The following is a 21403-nucleotide window of genomic DNA, read 5'->3' as shown; positions in this document are numbered from 1 at the left end:
TACAAACACCAGAAACTACTTGCAACTCCTGGACAGAGGATAGGGGGGGTTAATAAGTCGAGAGGGGCACTTAAGCATTCCAATGCGTGGTAGTAGCTGTTCATGGATTACAAACACAGAACTCAGTTCCTGTGGACAGTTTCAATGAGACAACCCACCATGTACTCCTACATGGCTGATAAGCACATCTCATATACATATTTTGGCACTCAAATATGCGGTTTATTGAGATATGACCATCAATTATTGCTGTGAAATATTGAATATTTGCATGAAAATCATATAAAGGATCATTTAATAGTCTTTGGTCTATTTTGCAGAAATGTGCGCAAAGGCACTATAAATCTTCAAGATCCAGACTAAGTGGCTAAGAGAACAAAGAAGAGGAGGAAGAATGGACCCGCCGTGAAGAAAAGATGTAACGAGAGGGGCCAAGCTAAAGTTGGAGGGATCTTCTTGTGAAGAAAGAAGAGAAGTAAGTGGGCTAAATCACAAAGTGTAGATGAGAGGAGGGGAACAAAATCCCTAGGCGCTGGAGGGATCCAATGGAGCCTGGCACACATCTCTCTCCCTCACCCCTCCTTCTCCACCTCCGGGCGCCGCCGCGGCCAGGCCGGCGTGGCGGCGTGCCATCAGCACCACCGCGTCACCAGCACCACCCATACATCACCATCCATTTGCGCCTCCCTGCTGAAACCCTCCTCTGCTCGAAACTGCTGCTGCTCCGCTGCGTCTCTTCTTCTCTTCCCTTACCTCTGCTGCTGCTCTTGCTTCTTCTTCTTCCCCACGAACCTCCTGCTTCTTCCTCAACATGACCTGCTGCTGCTTCTTCTTGCGCCCCTTGTTGCTCCTTCTCCTCTGAATCCCCTGCTGAACTACTGCCACCTCATCTCTGCTTCTTTCTTCTCCGTGCATCTCGCTGCTCCTCTCCTTTTACTGAACCTGCTGCTGCTCTTCACCTTCCCTTGCCCCAACCTGCTGCTACTTCATCTCTCAACCTCCTGCTGGTGCTTCTCCTCACGTCCCTGCTGCTGCTCCATTCCCAATCTTGCTGTTGTTCTCTCTCTCTCTCTCTCTCTCTCTCTCTCTCTCTCTCTCTCTCTCTCAAATTTCTGTGACCTTCAGAAGTGTAATAATCAGTACTATGTAATGTTCAGATTTGATAAGTGTAATATCCTACTGTTTGGTTCAGTTTCGAAGTTTAATATAAATGCTTGATTAGTATGTCCTTTGTCCTGACTAGTTGATACCTTGTCACTTTGATAAATATTTGACCTGTCATACTTTGTTTAGTGAAACAGTATTCTTCATATGTGTGTGGTGTCCTGTGATATATATACATATGTGTGTGTTTGTAATGTGAGTTATATCAAGTCTGTCCTATATCCATGATTCTTCTCTCTGTACATGTTAGATAAACCTATGTGTTCTAGTCTTGTTGATTCTCTTGTGTGATGATGTTCGCCTGTGTTAGTGTTCTAAGTTCTCAAGCATATAGAGAATACCAAAAATATTGTTGAAGATAATCTGAACCTTTCTGTACTTTTTTTTGCATTTTCTTTGTCGATGATCTTTGGGAACGACCTTGTTAGTTTAGGTTTTATTTTCTGCATTCATCTCTTAAAATTGTGTTACCTAGATTTAGCCGAGCATAGTCGTCGTCGCCTAGTCCCTGTGGAGAACACGACATCCGTAGTTTGGGGCGTAAAAACCCTACTATACTTACTTTCGATCATTTTGGCGCCGTTGCCGGGGACTAGGGTCGAGTGACCGTGTTAGGCTATAGACTAGGTTTATTTTAGTTCCGTGTTTAATTCGTCGTGTATTTCATTTTCTGCGTTTCTTTTATATTTTTTCCTTGTTGTTGCTTCGGCTTATTAGGATACTAACATTCTGACTAGTATTTACTGTTTATGAGTGTGCGTAGGAAATCTGAACTATTTACAGGTTGATTGATAGTTACACTTGGCGGAGATATGGCGATGCTTCGTGATGTTTGGATGCCAAGCAGCCAATGCTATTTCACAGGGCCACTTTGGCCGTCTTTTGAGGCAGAAAATTTTGAGCTAAAGCCTGGTCTTATTGCTTTGGTTCAACAACATCAGTTTGGAGGGTTGCCTAATGAAGATCCTTACGAGCACTTGCTCCGAGTCATGTAGTATTCAGATACAGTAAAGTACCATGGAGTTCCTCAAGAAGCTATCAAGTGCATGCCGTTCACATTCTCTCTCTGAGATGGTGCTCGTGCTTGGTATCGATCCTTGCCATCAAGATCATTCGGTTGGAATGAGATATTATGAGCTTTCTTGGATAAATATTTCCCACTACACAAGCAGTTCGCAATTCGAGATGAGATCTTCAATTTCGTTCAGCGTGAAGGCGAGAGCTTGAATGATGCTTGGGAGAGATACAGAGATTTATTCAGGAGATGTCCTAATCATGGGCTCCAGAGATGGTTAGAGTTGCAGATATTCTATAGAGGATTGACTTCGGACACTCGAGCTTATGTCGATATGGCAGCGGGTGGAGCTATTACAAACAAGACACTTGATGAAGCTTTTCTGCTGATTGAGAGCATAGCTTTCCACCAACTTCAGTGGTACAATAAGAAGCCCACGTCTGATTCATTGGTTTGCTTGCAACAAATCACTACACCTCAGCCACCAATTCTTACACAGAAGCCTGAACCTCTATCTCAGTGTGACAAGATTGAGCTTGCATGGATTATCTTTGACGATGATGACACCATTCTAGTCGACACACATGCTACAGATCATATGGATACTAGTGTTGGAGACTCGGTTTTGCATTGTGATGATTCTTCCATTGATGAGCCAGAGCTGCAGTTAGTTGTTTTTGATATTGAGGAGTCACCTTTAGTTGATATTGATCATGTGCTGCTAGAGCCAGATATGGAGAAGTTCACCTTCGATGATGTTAGCCGTATTGCTTCCTCAACACTTGAGCCTGAGATGGAGAGCTTCATGGTTGAGTATGGTGAGGTGGATTCAGATGTCAAGGAGCCAAGCTCTACTATTTCACTTGTTGACATGAGTCCGGTGGAAATTTCTACTACCACACCTCACTTGGTATCTTCAATTGAGGTAGTCCTGAAGCTTCTTCCCAAGTATCTCAGGTATGATATCAGCTTTCTCGACAAGATATGCCATATCATGGATACAACCTATGCACCATGCGATTTATTGATGATATCTATTTATCATATGCTCAATAGATATGCTTATGTGATAGGATACTCTATTGATGACTTAGAGGGCATTGTCCCTATCATTTGTATTGCTTTGGTTGTTGAGTGTGCTTTCAGGTTTATGCTTGTGCACCATTGGTTGCGGGCTGACCAAGTTCGAGATGACATCCCATGGGATCCTGGTGGATTCACGCCACGAAGAAGAGTGAAGTTGGAGCATCCATGAGGAAGCAAAGGAGAAGAGGAGTAGCTTAGAGATGATCGAGCGAGTGCTACACCATCAAAGCCCGGTGAGCTGTTTCATGACCCCAATCTGAATATATCATCCGTTGATAATGCTGAAATCATTCGATATTTGAGTTGCTTGAGCCATTTCTTAAATGATGTCCCACTGAATTTTATTTGACATATTGTGCTTGATGTGAACATGAGAACTGATTGTTGAATGCCTTGTAAACTAGTGACCTACATATTGCTTGCTTTGCTGAAATTAGTGGAAGTTATTAGTTTTGAGTGCTCAAAGCCCTAGTACACTAGAAAACTTCCATCATTTTCTGCATTTACATTGATACACCTAGATCACCATGTTTAGATGCTGATTTTGTGCCAAATGTGTTCCCATTTAGAGCAATCACTTACCACTATGGATTAGCATGCTATGTTCTCTGGATTGGTAGCATGTGAACTAGACATGGATGAGTGATGATTCTTGTTTTTGTTCATTTGAAAAATAAAAATAAAAGTATATCTTATAATGAATAAATAATTCTGACTACCTACAGTAGCATGTCATGTTCCCTGGATCGGTGGCATGTGAAATCGGGTTAGCTCGGGCAGTAATTACTAATAAAATTGTAATTGTCGAACCAGGTGTATACCATGTTCTCTGGATCGGTGGTATGTTCCTTTGGGGAGACAAACAAAAAAACTAACTAATAATTGGTCGAGCCAGGTGTATATCATGTTCTCGGGATCGGTGGTATTTTCCTTTGGTGAGATCGAAAAAACATTATCATTACTTTCTTCAAATACAATAAGTGCTTTCAACTGCAATTTTTTGTTCCTGGTAATAAGTGATCTGATCACAAGTTTAACTTCTTTTTGTTTTTGGGATCATGCTCTCTTTAGGAACCTTTTGGCACAATCAACATTTGAACTTGCTAATCTTCTTTTATCATTGTAAAAGTTTAAAATGGTCAAGTCTACTAATATCCTACTGCTTTGTAGCACTCTAACCATTAATTTCCATTAACTAAGTTTGAAGCATGCATTGTTTAGAGATCTACTTCACTTGGCATTCTCTAGTCAGCTCACTATTCACTATCCTGCTCTTGTCACTATTCGCCTGTGTTAGTGTTCTAATTTCTCAAGCATATAGAAAATACCAAAAAGATTGTTGAAGATAATCTGAACCTTTCTGTACTTTTTTTTGCATTTTCTTTGTCGACGATCTTTGGGAACGACCTTGTTAGTTTAGGTTTTATTTTCTGCATTCATCTCTTAAAATTGTGTTACCTAGATTTAGCCGAGCATAGTCGTCGTCGCCTAGTCCCTGTGGAGAACACGACATTCGTAGTTTGGGGCATAAAATCCCTACTATACTTACTTTCGATCAATGGACAATCACCGCTACCTTTACCAAATCGTGTTCACACACTTAGCTCTCAAGAGTAGGACATGTTCACACCATTCCAATTCATTCTCGATGAATCAGACCTGACTCAACTCTAAGGAGTAGCAGGCATGACAAACAACCATGAATGAGTAGACACATCAGGGCTCAAACAACTCCTACTCATGCTAGTGGGTTTCGTCTATTTACTGTGGCAATGACAGGTCATGCAGAGGAAAAGGGGGTTCAACTACCGCAACAAGTAACAGATATGTCGTTGTTGTCCTAATGCAGTAAAAGAGAGCAGAAGCGAGAGAGTGGGATTGTATTGGAATGAACAAGGGGGTTTTGCTTGCCTGACACTTCTAAAGATAGTATAGCTCTTCATCGGTGTTATCGAACTCATCGTAAGAACCACGTCTATCGAGAGGGGACCAATACTGGCAAACAAGGAAGAACACAATCAATGCAATGCACAATATGATGCATGATCATTACATGTCAATATGCCGTGATTTGAGCTAATGCATCGAGCAATGATTTGAATGAAGTTGGTTTGAATCAAAGATTCAAATTCAAACTCCATATGTGATTTCTTAAATGCCATTTAATTGAATTGTCCTAAACAGTAGTCATAAGTTCTTCTAACATGCATGAAAATCATACAAATGGATAGATTGGATTTTTTGATCATTTTTCATATATAACTTATTTCATTTGGAGTTACGGTTGAATTTCTATGATTTTTAGAAGTTTAAAGCATTTTTTGGAATTTCTAAATTATTTAAAGATAAAGCTAAATTCCAGAAAAGGAATATTGCGTCAGCATTGCATCAGCTCTACGTCAGCAGGTCAACAGTTGTCAGCCGGGTCAAATCTGACCAGTGGGTCCCACTGGTCAGTGACTCAGGGCTGGTTAGGGTCACTAACAGGTGGCCTGGTCAACGCTGACTAGGGAAAAGTCAGAGCTGACACGTTGGGTCCACGGGATTAGCACTAAACTAACAGGGAGGTTAGGCTAACCTAAACAGGCACATGGGCCCACTTGGCAGTGGCTCAAGGGGGTGATTAGCGCGGACATTAGCAGCTAATGACGACGCCATGTCATCTCATCGGAGTTGAACACCGGTGAGCACATTTCACGACAGATGTTCATCAGAATCGAGCTACGGGCAACCATTTGCATCGTCGTTTGTTTCTACGGGTTCCTTCGGTTCGCACGCATCCAGAGGAGTAGGCGAGAGGAGCTGGGGTGAGCCATGGCGTAAGCGGTGGTGAGCAAGGCGGCGGCCGGAGCTCGAGTTTGAGCGGGCGCAGGCTGCGGTGCGCTAGGGGGCAGCTGAGGGGCTGGAAGGCACGCTGGGAGTGCCCTGAGCACTAGCGCGTGCTCGGCTGCGGGATGCAGCGCCTGTGGCCTCGGCGGTGACTTGGCCGGCGATGGCAGGCTTCAGGCACAACGGGGATCGATGGCCGCGTCATGAATTCGATGAGGGGAGCAGGGGAAAAGTGGTCAGTGGCTCACGGCGAAGACGACGGGATGGTCATTGTGCTCGGGGAAGGCCTGGAGGCGACGGGACAACGACGGTGATCTCGGTCGGCCGTGGTTGAAGACGATGGCAGTGCCGGCGAAGTAGGCCTCCCGGCGATGTGTAGCTCGATGGAGAGGGCGAGGGCGTCGAGGCGGAGGCTTTGGTCACTCTAGTGGAGCGGAACGATGGTGGTGGCTATGACTGCGACGAGTGGCGGCGATGAGCTCTGCTCGGGTTGTCGCGGGAGAGAAGTAGCAAAGGGGGAAGAGGCCTAGATAGAGAGGGGAAAATCATAGGGGGTCGATGGCATTCCAACGGCGCAGTGGAAGGGTCGGGGGCGGCTAGGACACGTCGAAGCAGGAGGTGGCGGCCGGCAACGCGCGCTCTGCCACGACTTGTCCTCCTGGCGAGGGGTTGAAGACAAACCTGCCCCTCGCTAGGTTGGACTGGGCCGGCTCTGGTGGACTGGGCTGCTAGTGGGCTACTAGGTAAGTTTCTTTCTTCTTTTCTCTTTCTTTTTATTTTTTTCCTGTTTGTTTTATTTTGCCACTGTTTAAATTGAAAATAGAGATTCAAATCAGTGCCAAACTTTCTGCAAATATTCATGTGACTTATATGGACTTTTTCGAATGCACACAAATAATTGTGAGACATTTGGAAATATATTTTAGATATAAGAATATAAATTCAAATTCAAATATCATAATAATTTAAATTCAAAGTGCCAAAATATTCCATAAAAATGTTCATATTTTTGTTTGGGCTCAAAACCCTTGCCAAAATATAACCAACATTATTTATGGCCATTTTGGAAACATTCGAATGCACTTTCAGGGTTCTTGCCCTTTACTTATTATTTCTGAGGCTTTGAAAATTCCTCAATTCAAATTTCATTTGAATTTAAACATGATGCTCACATGGAAGCTAACCTAGGTCAGACCAGAACTAGGGATGTGACAAAAGCGGCACGAGGGGGAAGAAGTGGAGAGGCTAGGGTTTGTAGAGCGGGCGGAGGGCATCAAGTAGTAGGCCGGGGAAGGCGATGGGGAGGCGCGAATGGCCCGCGTGTGTCCTCCCGTGGCCACGGACGACGCACATGCGTCCACCGCTCCCTGGATGAACAGGGGAGGGTGATGACCGTGGGGTGGGCTGGGCCTCACTGTGCACTAGAGGCTAAGTGCACAGTGTGGGCCCCTTTTGCTTTCTTTCCTTTCTTTTGTTCCTTTTTATTTTCTGTTTTCAATTATAACCATTGGTTTTGCATTTGTTTTGTTGTTAAAGTTTTTTATTAATTGCAAAACGTGCGTCAATAAATATTATGCAATAACTAGCAATTTCATAAAAAGTTTGAACCTATTTTGAATTTATTTTAATTCTGCTTTGAATTTAAATGCGATGAATGAGCGCTGCTGGGTCATTCAAAAATAGCTAGGGGCGTTTTGGAGTTTCAAATTATGTTGGTTTTATTTTTTTAATAGCTTTGGGAGACTTTGCAATAATGTGAACACTTTTGTTTTACCATTGGAAGAAATAATATATTTGACTTTATTTTAAATTTGAATTTGGGGTTGAAGTATTTCTTAATTGTTTTTCTTAGGGCATAAGGATGATTACTTGGCATCATTAGTGTGGAGTTACTGTAGCATGATTCTTGGGGTGTTACACTAAACATTTATTCAACTAAATCACGAAATAACTAAGGATCGAACTAAAAACTTGTGAAGATCATAAAAGTGATGGTGACACGATACTGGGGCATCTCCCCCAAGTTTGGCACAAGCCAAGGGGAGTGCCCATACCCGTGTGCGCAAGTTTCCTTCTTTGGTGATGGTGGTGATGATGAAGTGGCATTCTTCTTCTCCAGCTTGCGTTTGAGGATAAACTTTGCCTTCCCCAAATTACCATTTTCTTGCTCAAGATTTAATATCCTTTTGCATAATGCTCCCTTGCTTTCCTGCATAAAACGGGGCAGGATAAATCGAGTCTTAGATTTTTTACTCGTTTGGAAGACTTGACTTCTTGAATTCCACATGCATATCTCCAGGTCGAGGTAGTGGAACTTCATCATCATTTGAGCTAGCATCCCTCATTTCCTCCAAGTCGGTATCTTCCTCCTCCGCGGTGGACCACATGTAGGGATAAATCTCCCCACAGATCTTTGGATCCACAACATTGTGGGAAACATAGCTCTCTCCATCTGAATCTTAAGACGACATATATCCAGATTTGCCAGAAAAAATAGCGCAAAACAAGAACAGAGGATATTGCCACGATGTCATGGTCAAATCGTCCTCGGGCGTATATAAAGATTTTTTTATCTTGGGAAACAAGTATACCACAAGAAAACAGAGTCGAGAAAGTTCCCGAGGGGCCCACTATCCACTAGGGTGCACCAGGAGGGGCATGCGCACCCTGGTGCCTAGTGGCCACCTCAGTTGCATTCTCGGGTGTTTCTTATGTTTGTATTTTTCTAATATTCCAAAACTGACAGTAAATATTTTGGCAGAAGTTTTGGAGTCCGTTTACTTACCGTATCACGTACCTCTTCCTTTTCAGGGTTCTGGAGTGTTTTAGAAGGTCTCTTTTATGTATTCCTCCGGTGTCATGGTTTGAATAATGTTAGTTTCAACATTAATAGGGGTACCTAAAATATAGTGCTTAATCCTTTGTCCATTGACCACCTTTGGATTAGTGCCTTCGACATTATTGATCTTAATAGCTCTAGAGCGATAAAGTTCTTCAATGATATATGGTCCTTCCCATTTGGAGAGTAGTTTTCCCGCAAAAAAACTAAAACGAGAATTGTATAATAGAATATACTCACCCACTTTGAATTCTCGCTTTTGGATTCTTTTGTCATGCCATCTTTTAACTTTTTCTTTGAATAATTTGGCATTTTCATAGGCTTGGGTTCCCCATTCATCTAGTGAGCTAATATCAAATAACCTCTTTTCACCAGCAAGTTTGAAGTCATAATTGAGTTCTTTAATTGCCCAATATGCTTTATGTTCTAACTCAAAAGGCAAATGACAAGCTTTTTCATAAACCATTTTATATTGAGACATACACATATGATTCTTATAAGCGGTTCTATAGGCCCAAAGTGCATCGTCAAGTTTCCTAGAGCAATTCTTTCAAGACCTATTGACAGTCTTTTGCAATACTAATTTTATTTCTCTATTGCTAAGTTCAACTTGTCCAGTAGATTGAGGGTGATAAGGGGATGTAATTCGTATTTAGCAAGCAATTTACAGAAAGCACCATGAATAAAATGTGAACCACCGCCAGTCAATAAATATCCAGGGACTCCAAACCTCGGGAAAATAACTTGTTTCAACATTTTAATGGAGGTGTTATGATCAACACTGCTAGTTGGAATAGCTTTTACCCACTTAGTGACATAATCAACAACAACCAAAATATGTGTATACCCATTAGAGGAAGTGTTGTAGGGTTGAACCCTAGATGGAGATCTTTCAAGAATTGGAGGGGAAATCCCCTAAGAGCACGAAGAACACAAGGAACACAAGAGAGGGGAAACACTCAAATTGACTAGATCCAATCACACATGTGCTAGATCCAAGAACACACAAGAGATCACAACGATTCAAGGGCAACAAAGGAAAGATACAAGGAACTAGTTCATCCCAATCCTATGAGGAAAGAGGTCTTGATGATCCTATGATGGGGGGCTTGATATCCACTAGGGATCTTCTCTTTGTCTATCCAATACTTTGCTATCCCCTCTAATGATCTAGGTGGGGGTACTTATAGTCTAGGGGAGAAATAAGAGAGGGAGAGGGTTACAAGGGCACAAGCCCCAACTTGCACGCAGGAATTCGCGGAGAGGTCCGGGCATCCGGGGTGGACAGGGGTGCGTCGAGCTGCGTCTGTAGGAGGGTCGGGCACCGGGGGTCAAAGGCCCGGGCACCCAGGGCGGGAGTTGGTGGCTGGGCATGGGGGTTGAGGGCCCGGGCACCCGGTGCAAGCAGGGTGTGGCCCAGGGAGGGGCCGGGTACCCGGGGCCATTTGGCCGGGCACCCGGGCTGCCACAACCAGCGCCAGGCAAAGGGGGTCAGGCACCCGGGGCCTCCAAGCTGGGCACCCGGGGTGGCCAGGGGCGTTCCCTAGCTGGCGGCCGGGCACCCGGGGCCATGGATGGCCGGGCACCCGGAGTGTCCAGGGCCTTCTTGTCCTCCTTCTTCCTTCTTCTCCTTCCGGAGAGACTTCATGCATTCCGAGTCCTTCTTCCTCCTCTCTCTCCGTAGATGTTCGGGTCTTCCTCCTAGCTCCTTCATGGTCGTGTCCTTGGTACCTAAGAAGGCACAACGAATCCATTTGAGGTAGAACCCGACACTCATGTGAAACCGAATGAAGTTCGAGGAGGAAAGAATTAACCTCGGTTTCGACGGTGCATGCACGTGCTCTTGTCATTGGTCCTCGAGGAGCTTGACGAGTTGTAGTAGAGTCCATGGGGATGAGCAAGGGATGCCCCGCATCATCTCCACCCCCCCTTTGGGAGAGATCCGTCCACGGATCATGATCTTCATCACCATGGGAAATAGAGGGCGTCGCCGTGTAGAAGTTTACAACCAGCAAGTACTATCATGTTGAAGCTCGAAATGTGCACTCTCCAATGTCGCACCGTCTTGTGATTCCTTCAAAATAGCAAAGATAACAAACACGTGGAAAAACAAATGTGGTTAGCGTAAGTGCTAAACCAAGCATTCAAGAGGTAATTCACCAAACAAGTGTCGTCACCAAGTATAGCATGTGGGTGACAAGGGATTGTGACATTTCATGTAAGCACATAAATTGAGCACAATCAAGGACATCATGGAAATAAGCATGTAAATGTGATGTAAAGATGGTAAAACGGTTGACAAGAGAACAAGAATCAACCTCAAGATCATAGCAAGCATGCATAAGACTCTCAATGAACGGTCTATGATAGGCATAAGAGTCATTCACAACACAAAATGAAAGGCAATGTCTAAACACATGGGTCAAGTGCAAGACAATCCAAGCACAATGTGCATATGGTGTGGTGAAGATGGTGTGGCACTCAACAGAATAGAAAGAGCAATTGTTCATCACATGTGAGGCAATCAAATCAATCATGTGACAAGTAATGGGACATGGCATATGTGAAGTAATGACAGTGTTGCAACCAAACGTATGATAGGAGCAACTAATCCAAGAATTGGATGCAACATGAGAAAGCATAGAAATCAAGTTGTGCAAACTAGTGGAGCGAAGATGCAACACACTAAAGGAAATAATGGCAATCATGCATGTGAGCAAATAGGAGATATAGGCAATGCACATGACATATCGCAAGCACGAGCACAAAGCAAGATCATAGTATCATCGTAGGAATGGAGCACATAGCAAACATGGCAATAACAAACAATGTCTCCACCAAGCTTGCAAATACACATACAAGTAGTAGAGTCAATCATCATGTGTAATGCAAAGCATGGGTCACAAATGCATGGCAAAGGCATAGGAATGAGCATATCATGCAAAGTGAACATGGCAATATGTGCATAAAGTGAGAAGCGGTAAATAACCCATAACCAAGTGAGAGCCATGTAGAAGAAATGCCCGAAGTCTTTGCACAAAGAGAGCGGTGTGAAAGACAATCCATGGGATCCCAAGTCATCATTGCTCTCTAGAGCTTGTTTCGTCAACTCATGGGATTGCGAGGTTGACGAGGTAGAATGCATATCTGCACAAAAGAGACACAAACCAAAGAAAGTGTGTGCGTGGTAAATGTACACATCATCCATCATGATGTGTATGTGCATGTGTGAGTTAGCACAAGAATAACATCGCTCAAAGAAATTTGATGCATGGTATAAGAACATGTCATCCATCATGAAAGAATAGTTGTTATGTACGACACGATGGGGGCACAAATTGAGAATGCGAGTATATGGCACATCACTAGCATGTTTATTCATGGGGATCATATGGTGCACACAAGTAGTGGGATTATGAAAAGTATGGGATGGATCAAAATCTCCTAATATGGACGAGGAAACTATGGGGGTCTCCTCATGAGCAAAAGCGGAAACATCATATGCAGAAAATGGATAACATCCGAAACAATGCATATTCGAAGCTAGGTGTTCATGGCATGGCATATGAGATAAATGATGCAAAGGGAGCATATCAATATCATCACAAGAAAGACAAACACCAATAACCATGTGCTTGTCATCTATGCCATAAGTGCAAATTGGGTTTAGTTTGATGGCATATGCATAGTCACTATGAAGAGATTGTAAGTATGACATATTGTTGATCTCATGCATATCATATGACAAGTCAAACGGATTATCAAACATGATGTGACCTAGAGAATTGTCACAAGAAATCCTATGTAACATGGCATAACATCTAATAGACTCCACATGGGAATCATCAAACTCATCATAAATGGGTAAATCATCACATGGGGAAGTCAAACTAGCATGAAGCATGACAATAGGTGGATCAACATCATGCAAGCAATCAATGCCAAGAATGTCCACTAGTGGGACTAGAGCATCATCTTCACCTATGTTACCTTGTTCATTCCACTCAAGTGGTGTAGGTGAGGTTGCAAAGACCAAATGGTGGTCACCTTCATCTTGATGGAACCATGTAGGGGTGCTACGTCTTAAGCTTGCATTGGTTTTCCTTGAAGAGGAAAGGGTGATGCAGCAAAGTAGCATAAGTATTTCCCTCAGTTTTTGAGAACCAAGGTATCAATCCAGTAGGAGGCTCCTCAGAAGTCCCATGCACCTACACAAACAAACAAGAACCTCGCAACCAACACAATAAAGGGGTTGTCAATCCCTTCACGGCCACTTGCGAAAGTGAGATCTGATAGAGATACTATGTTAAATATTTTTGGTATTTTTATGATATAGATTGGAAAGTAAAAGATCCAAATAAAAGTAGATTCTAAACTTTATATGATAAAAGACAGACCTGGGGGCCATAGGTTTCACTAGTGGCTTCTCTCAACATAGCATAAGTATTATGGTGGGTGAACAAATTACTGTCGAGCAATTGATAGAAAAGCGCATAGTTATGAGATTATCTAGGCATGATCATGTATATAGGCATCACGTCCGTGACGAGTAGACCAAAATGATTCTGCATCTACTACTATTACTCCACACATCGACCAACTCCTGCCTACATCTAGAGTATTAAGTTCATGAAGAACAGAGTAACACATTAAGAAAGATGACATGATGTAGAGGGATAAAATCATGCAATATCATATAAACCCCATCTTTTTATCCTCGATGGAAACAATACAATATGTGCCTTGCTGCCCCTGCTGTCACTGGGAAAGGATACCGCAAGATTGAACCCAAAGCTAAGCACTTCTCCCATTGCAAGAAAGATCAATCTAGTAGGTCAAACCAAACTAATAATTCGAAGAGACTTGCAAAGATAACTTAATCACACATAAAAGAATTCATAGGAGATTCAAATATTTCTCATAGATAAACTTGATCATAAACCCACAATTCATCGGATCTCGGCAAACACACCGCAAAAAGAGTTACATCGAATAGATCTCCAAGAAGATCGAGGAGAACTTTGTATTGATATTCAAAGAGAGAGAAGAAGCCATCTAGCTAATAACTATGGATCCGAAGGTTTGTGGTAAACTACTCACAACTCATCGGAGAGGCCTTGGAGATGATGTAGAGGCCCTCCGTGGTCGATTCCCCCTTTGGCGAAGCATCGACGAAGGCTCTAAGATGGGATCTCGCGGATACAGAAGGTTGCGGCGGCGGAAATAGTTTTTCGTGGTGCTCCTAGATGTTGTCGGGGTATGTGGATATATATAGGAGGAAGAAGTAGGTCGGCGGATGCTCGAGGGGCCCACGAGGGTGGGGGGAGCACCCACCTCCAGGGGGCGCGTCGGGCACCCTCGTGGCCACCTCGTTTGTTGCTTGACTTCCACTCCATCTCCCTTGGATTGCGTTCGTCCCAAAAAGATCGCTCCTGAAGGTTTCATTCCGTTTGGACTCCGTTTGATATTCCTTTTCTTCGAAACACTGGAATAGGCAAAAAAATAACAATTCGGGTTGGGCCTTCGGTTAGTAGGTTAGTCCCAAAAATGATATAAAAGTGTAAAGTAAAGCCCATAAACATCCAAAACAGGGAATATAATAGCATGGAACAATAAAAAATTATAGATACGTTGGAGACGTATCAAGCATCCCCAAGCTTAATTCCTACTTGTCCTCGAGTAGGTAAATGATAAAAACAGAATTTTTGATGTGTAATGCTACCTAGCATAATTCTCAATGTAATTTTCTTTATTGTGGCATGAATGTTCAAATCCAAATGATTCAAAATAAAAGTTCTTATTGACATAAGAAATGGTAATACTTCAAATATACTAATCAAAGCAATCATGTCTTCTCAAAATAACATGGCTAAAGAAAGTTCATCCCTACAAAATTATATAGTTTGGTCATGCTCCATTTTCGTCACACAAGAATGCTCTCATCTTGCACACCCCCGATGACAAGCCAAGCAATTGTTTCATACTTAAGTAATCTCAACCTTTTTTCAACTTTCACGCAATACATGAGCGTGAGCTATGGATATAGCACTATGGGTGGAATAGAATATGATGGAGATTGAGTGGAGAAGACAAAAAACAAAGAAAGTCTCATATTGACGAGGATAATCAACGGGCTATGGAGATGCCCATCAATTGATGTCAACATGAGGAGTAGGGATTTCCATGCAACGGATGCACTGGAGCTATAAATGTATGAAAGCTCAACAAAAGAAACTAGTGGGTGTGCATCCAACTTGCTTGCTCACGAAGACCTAGGGCATTTTGAGGAAGCCCATCGTTGGAATATACAAGCCAGTTCTATAATGAAAAATTCCCACTAGTATATGAAAGTGACAATCAAATGAGACTCTCTATATAAAGAACATGGTGCTACTTTGAAGCACAAGTGTGGAAAAAAGATAGTAGCATTGTCCCCCCCTTTTTTTTGGGCCTCTCTTTTTTTGGGCCTCTTTTTCTTCTTTTTTATTTGGCCTTTCTCCTTTTTTATTTGGTCTTTTTTTATTTGGCCTTTTTTTATTTAGGGACAATGCTCTAATAATGATGATCATCACACTTCTATTTATTTACAACTCAAAACTAGAACAAGATATGACTCTATATGAATGCCTCCGGCGGTGTACCGGGATGGGCAACGAATCAAGAGTGACATGTATGAAAAATTATGAAGGTGGCTTTGCCACGATACGATGTCAACTACATGATCATGCAAGACAATATGACAATGATGATGCATGTCATGATGAACGGAACGGTGGAGAGTTGCATGGCAATATATCTCGGAATGGCTATGGAAATGCCATAATAGGTAGGTATGGTGGCTGTTTTGAGGAAGATATAAGGAGGTTTATGTGTGATAGAGTGTATCGTATCACGGGGTTTCGATGCACCAGCGAAGTTTGCACCAACTCTTAAGGTGAGAAAGGGCAATGCACGGTACCGAAGAGGCTAGCAATGATGGAAGTGTAAGAGTGCGTATAATCCATGGACTCAACATTAGTCATAAAGAACTCATATACTTATTGCAAAAATCTACAAGTCATCAAAAACCAAGCACTACGCGCATGCTCCTAGGGGTATAGATTGGTAGGAAAAGACCATCGCTCGTCCCCGACCGCCACTCATAAGGATGACAATCTAAGAGCACCTCATATTTCAAATTTGTTACACAACGGTTACCATACGTGCATGCTACGGGATTTGCCAACTTCAACACAAGCATTCTTTACATTCACAATTACCCAACTATCATGACTCTAATATCACCACCTCCATATCTCAAAACAATTATCAAGTATCGAATTGATCATAGCATCCAATTCACTTCCTATGATAGTTTTTATTATACCCAACTTGGATGCCCATCATTCTAGGACCAATTTTATAACCATAGAAAATACCATGCTGTTCTAAAAGACTCTCAAAATAATATAAGTTAAGCATGATAGGTCAACAATTTCTACAAAATAAAGCCACCGCCGTGCTCTAAAAGATATAAGTGAAGCACTAGAGCCAAAATTATCTAGCTCAAAAGATATAGGTGAAGCACATAGAGTATTCTAATAAATTCTAAATCATGTGGGTTTCTCCCAAAAGGTGTGTACAGCAAGCATGATTGTGATAAACTAAAAACAAAATACTAATATCATACAAGACACTCCGAGAAAAACACATATCATGTGGCGAATAAAAATATAGCTCCAAGTAAAGTTACCGATAGACGAAGACGAAAGAGGGGATGCCTTCCGGGGCATCCCGAAGCTTAGGCTTTTGGTTATCCTTGAATTTCTTGGGGTGACATGGGCATCCCCGAGCTTAGGCTCTTGCCACTCCTTATTCCATAGTCCATCAAATCTTTACCCAAAACTTGAAAACTTCACAACACAAAACTCAACAGGAAATCTCATAAGCTCCATTAGTGCAAGAAAGAAAAACCACCACATAAGGTACTGTAATGAACTCATTATTTAATTATATTGGTGTTAAACCTACTGTATTCCAACTTCTCTATGGTTCATACCCCCCGATACTAGCCATAGATGCATCAAAATAAGCAAACAACACACGAAAAACAGAATTTGTCAAAAATAGAACAGTCTGTAGCAATCTGTAACTCCCGAATACTTCTGGAACTCTAAAAAGCCTACAAAAATAGGAAGTCCTGGGAAAGTTGTCTATTTATCTACATCAAAAAGAATCAACGCAAAAGAACATTTCTGTGAATTACTAAAATTATTTTCGTGAGTGCAAAAGTTTCTCTTTTTCAGCAGAATCAAATTAACTATCACCGTAGGTTATCCTATAGGTTCTACTAGGCACAAAGACTAATGAAAACATGAAAACACATCTAAACAGAAGCTAGGTGAAATATTTTTTACTAAACAGAAGCAAAAAGCAAGAAAAAAATAAAATTGAGTTGCCTCCCAACTAGCGCTATTGTTTAACGCCCCTAGCTAGGCATAAAAGCGAGGATAGATCTAAGTAGTGCCATCTTTGGCATTCAATTCATAAGTGGCACGCATAATAGATTCATAAGGTGATCTAACTTTCTTTCTTGGAAAGTGTTCCATGCCTTTCCTTAATGCAAATTGGAATCTAATATTCCCTTCCTTCATATCAATAATTGCACCAATCGTTCTAAGGAAAGGTCTACCAAGAATAATAGGACATGAAAGATTGCAATCTATATCAAGAATGATAAAATCTACGCACACATAATTCCTATATGCAACAATAAGAACATCATTGATCCTTCCCATAGGTTTCTTAATGGTGGAATCTGCAAGGTGCAAATTTAAAGAGCAATCATCAAGTTCATGGAAACCTACAATATCACATAAAGTTTTCGAAATCGCGGAAACACTAGCACCCAAATAACACAAAGCATAGAAATCATGATCTTTAATTTTAATCTTTATAGTAGGTTCCCACTCATCGTAAAGTTTTCTAGGTATCTAAACTTCCAAATTAAATTTTTCCTCATAAGATTGCATCAAGGCATCAACAATATGTTTGGTAAAAGCTTTGTTTTAACTATAAGCATGAGGAGAATTCAACACGGATTGAAACAAGGAAATACAATCTATTAAAGAACAATTATCATAATTAAATTCCTTGAAATCCATAATAGTGGGTTCAATGCTATTTAAATTCTTGACCTCTCCAATCTCACTTTTACCAAATTTAGCATCAAGATCTAAAAACTCCGAATCATTGAGACGCCTTTTAACTAAAGTTGACTCATCTCCAGTCCCATCATTATCAAGATTCATATTTCAAAACAAGGATCTAATAGGGATACATCAATAACTTTTAGATCTTCATCATTATTTTCATGGAAACTAGAAGAACACGCTTTTACAAAGCAATCTTTCTTAGCACGCAACTTAGCGGTTCTTCCTTTGCATTCATCATTGGAAATTCTCATGGATTTGAGAGACTCATTGATATCATGCTTAGGTGGAATAGATCTAAGTTTCAAAGAATCAACATCAAGCGAAAGTCTATCAACATTCCTAGCCAAATCATCAACTTTAAGCAATTTTTCTTCGAGCAAAGCATTAAAATTCTTTTGAGAGATCATAAATTCTTTAACACTATTCTCAAAATCAGAGGGCATCTTATTAAAATTTCCATAAGAGTTGTTTTAGGAATTACCATAATTATTAGAGGAATTACTAGGGAATGGTCTAGGATTAAAGTTTCCTCTATAAGCATTGTTACCAAAATTATTCCTACCAACAAGATTCACATCCATATATTCATTATTATTCTCAGTCAAAGTAGACAAAGGAATATCATTAGGATCAATAGGAGCACTCTTAGTAGCAAACACTTTCATAAGTTCATTCATCTTTCCACTCAAAACATTAGTTTGTTCTATAGCATGCACTTTTTTACTAGTAGATCTTTCGGTGTGCCATTGAGAATAATTAGCCATACTGTTATCAAGGAGTTTAGTAGCTTCTCCTAAGGTGATTTCCATAAAAGTGCCTCCCGCGGCCGAATCTAAAAGATTTCTAGAAGCAAAATTCAATCCGGCATAAAAAATTTGTATGATCATCCATAAGTTCAAACCATGTGTAAGGTAATTGCGAATCATTAATTTCATTCTTTCCCAAGATTGGGAAACATGCTCATGATCAAGTTGTTTAAAGTTCATAATATCGTTCCTAAGAGAGATGATCTTAGCAGGAGGACAATACTTAGAGATAAAAGCATCTTTGCACTTATTCCATGAATCAATACTATTCTTAGGCAAAGACGAAAACCAAGTTTTAGCACGATCTCTAAGTGAAAACAGAAATAATTTCAATTTAACAATATCATTATCCGTATCTTTCTTCTTTTGCATATCACACAAATCAACAAAGTTGTTTAGATGAGTAGCGGCATCTTCACTAGGAAGGCCGGAGAATTGATCTTTCATAACAAGATTCAGCAAAGCAACATTGATTTCACAAGATTCAACATCATTAAGAGGATCAATCGGAGTGCTAAGGAAAGCATTATTATTGGTATTGGAAAAGTCACAAAATTTGGTATTATCTTGCGCCATCGCGACAAGCAATCCAACACACAAGCAAACAAAAAGGCAAGCGAAAGAGAGAGGAGATTGGGAAAGAGAGGGCGAATAAAACGGCAAGGGTGAAGTGGGGGAGAGGAAAATGAGAGGCAAATGGCAAATAATATAGTGCGAGGGAGATGAGTTTGTGATGGGTACTTGGTATGTCTTGACATGAGCGAAGACCTCTCCTGCAACGGCGCCAGAAATCCTTCTTGCTACGTCTTGAGCTTGTGTCGGTTTTCCTTGAAGAGGAAAGGGTGATGCAGCAAAGTAGCGTAAGTATTCCCCTCAGTTTTTGAGAACCAAGGTATCAATCCAGTAGGAGGCTCCTCAGAAGTCTCACGCACCTACACAAACAAACAAGAACCTCGCAACCAACGCAATAAAGGGGTTGTCAATCACTTCATGGCCACTTGCGAAAGTGAGATCTGATAGAGATAATATGATAAATATTTTTGGTATTTTTATGATATAGATTGGAAAGTAAAAGATCCAAATAAAAGTAGATGGTAAACTTTATATGATAAAAGATGGACCCGGGGGCCATAGGTTACACTAGTGGCTTCTATCAAGATAGCATAAGTATTACAGTGGGTGAACAAATTATTGTCGAACAATTGATAGAAAAGTTCATAGTTATGAGATTATCTAGGCATGGTCATGTATGTAGGCATCACGTCCGTGACAAGTAGACCAAAACGATTCTGCATCTACTACTATTACTCCACACATCGACTGACTCCTGCCTGCATCTAGAGTATTAAGTTCATGAAGAACAGAGTAACGCATTAAGAAAGATTACATGATGTAGAGGGATAAATTCATGCAATATGATATAAACCCCATCATTTTATCCTCGATGGCAATAATACAATACGTGCCTTGCTGCCCCTGCTGTCACTAGGAAAGGATACCGCAAGATTGAACCCAAAGCTAAGCACTTCTCCCATTGCAAGAAAGATCAATCTAGTAGGTCAAACCAAACTGATAATTCGAAGAGACTTGCAAAGATAACTTAATCACACATAAAAGAATTCAGAGGAGATTCAAATATTTCTCATAGATAAACTTGATCATAAACCCACAATTCATCGGATCTCGACAAACACACCGCAAAAAGAGTTACATCTAATAGATCTCCAAGAAGATCGAGGAGAACTTTGTATTGAGATTCAAAGAGAGAGAAGAAGCCATCTAGCTAATAACTATGGACCCAAAGGTTTGTGGTAAACTACTCACAACTCATCGTAGAGGCCTTCCCTCCATGGTCGATTCCCACTCCGGCGGAGCACCGACAAAGGCTCCAAGATGGGATCTCATGGATACAAAAGGTTGCAGCGGTGGAAATAGTTTTTTGTGGTGCTCCTGGATGTTTTCGGGATACGTGGATATATATAGGAGGAAGAAGTAGGTCGGTGGAAGCTCGAGGGGCCCACGAGGGTGGGGAGCGTGCCGGGCACCCTCGTGGCCGCCTCGTTTGTTTCTTGAATTCCACTCCAAGTCCCCTGGATTGCATTCGTTCCAAAAAGATCGCTCCTGAAGGTTCCATTCCGTTTGGACTCTGTTTGATATTCCTTTTCTTCGAAACACTGAAATAGGCAAAAAAACAGGAATTCGGGCTGGGCCTCCGGTTAGTAGGTTAGTCCCAAAAATGATATAAAAGTGTAAAGTAAAGCCCATAAACATCCAAAACAGGTAATATAGTAGCATGGAACAATCAAAAATTATAGATACGTTGGAGACGTATCAGGGGGTGCACCATATTCCACCATGGCCATCATCTTGTCCAAAGGAAGGATGAATACGTCGCGAATCGGTGCGTCATCATATATGGGACCTAGCACCAAAGGAGAAGACACAGTAGAGGTAGAGGTTAAGTCGTTAG

General features: G+C 41.5%; 1 protein-coding gene and 1 non-coding gene across 2 annotated transcripts; one reads left to right on the top strand and one right to left on the bottom strand.

Moving 5' to 3' along the window:
• Window positions 1-217: 217 nt before the first annotated feature.
• Window positions 218-4818, top strand: LOC119363590. Its single transcript, XM_037628972.1, has 2 exons — window positions 218-3136; window positions 3326-4818. Exons 1-2 carry the CDS (start codon window positions 2514-2516, stop codon window positions 3432-3434), a joined length of 732 nt encoding a protein of 243 aa, XP_037484869.1. The 5' UTR covers window positions 218-2513; the 3' UTR covers window positions 3435-4818.
• LOC119266210 lies at window positions 2343-2446 on the bottom strand. Its single transcript, XR_005131934.1, has one exon. It is a non-coding gene; the product is annotated as a small nucleolar RNA R71 (small nucleolar RNA).
• Window positions 4819-21403: the final 16585 nt, after the last annotated feature.

Source organism: Triticum dicoccoides, chromosome 2B (genome assembly GCF_002162155.2).
Source record: "Triticum dicoccoides isolate Atlit2015 ecotype Zavitan chromosome 2B, WEW_v2.0, whole genome shotgun sequence".
Lineage (NCBI taxonomy): Eukaryota > Viridiplantae > Streptophyta > Magnoliopsida > Poales > Poaceae > Triticum > Triticum dicoccoides.
The sequence above is the reverse complement of the archived record's forward strand: the minus strand, read 5'-3'. Positions and strand labels throughout refer to the sequence as shown.

Excerpts from the sequence above, each read along its gene's own strand:
- LOC119363590 (XM_037628972.1), top strand. The coding sequence starts at position 2,514 with ATGGCAGCGGGTGGAGCTATTACAAACAAGACACTTGATGAAGCTTTT. Across the intron at positions 3,137-3,325 it reads CTTCTTCCCAAGTATCTCAG|GTTTATGCTTGTGCACCATT; the intron begins GTATGATATCAG and ends GTGTGCTTTCAG.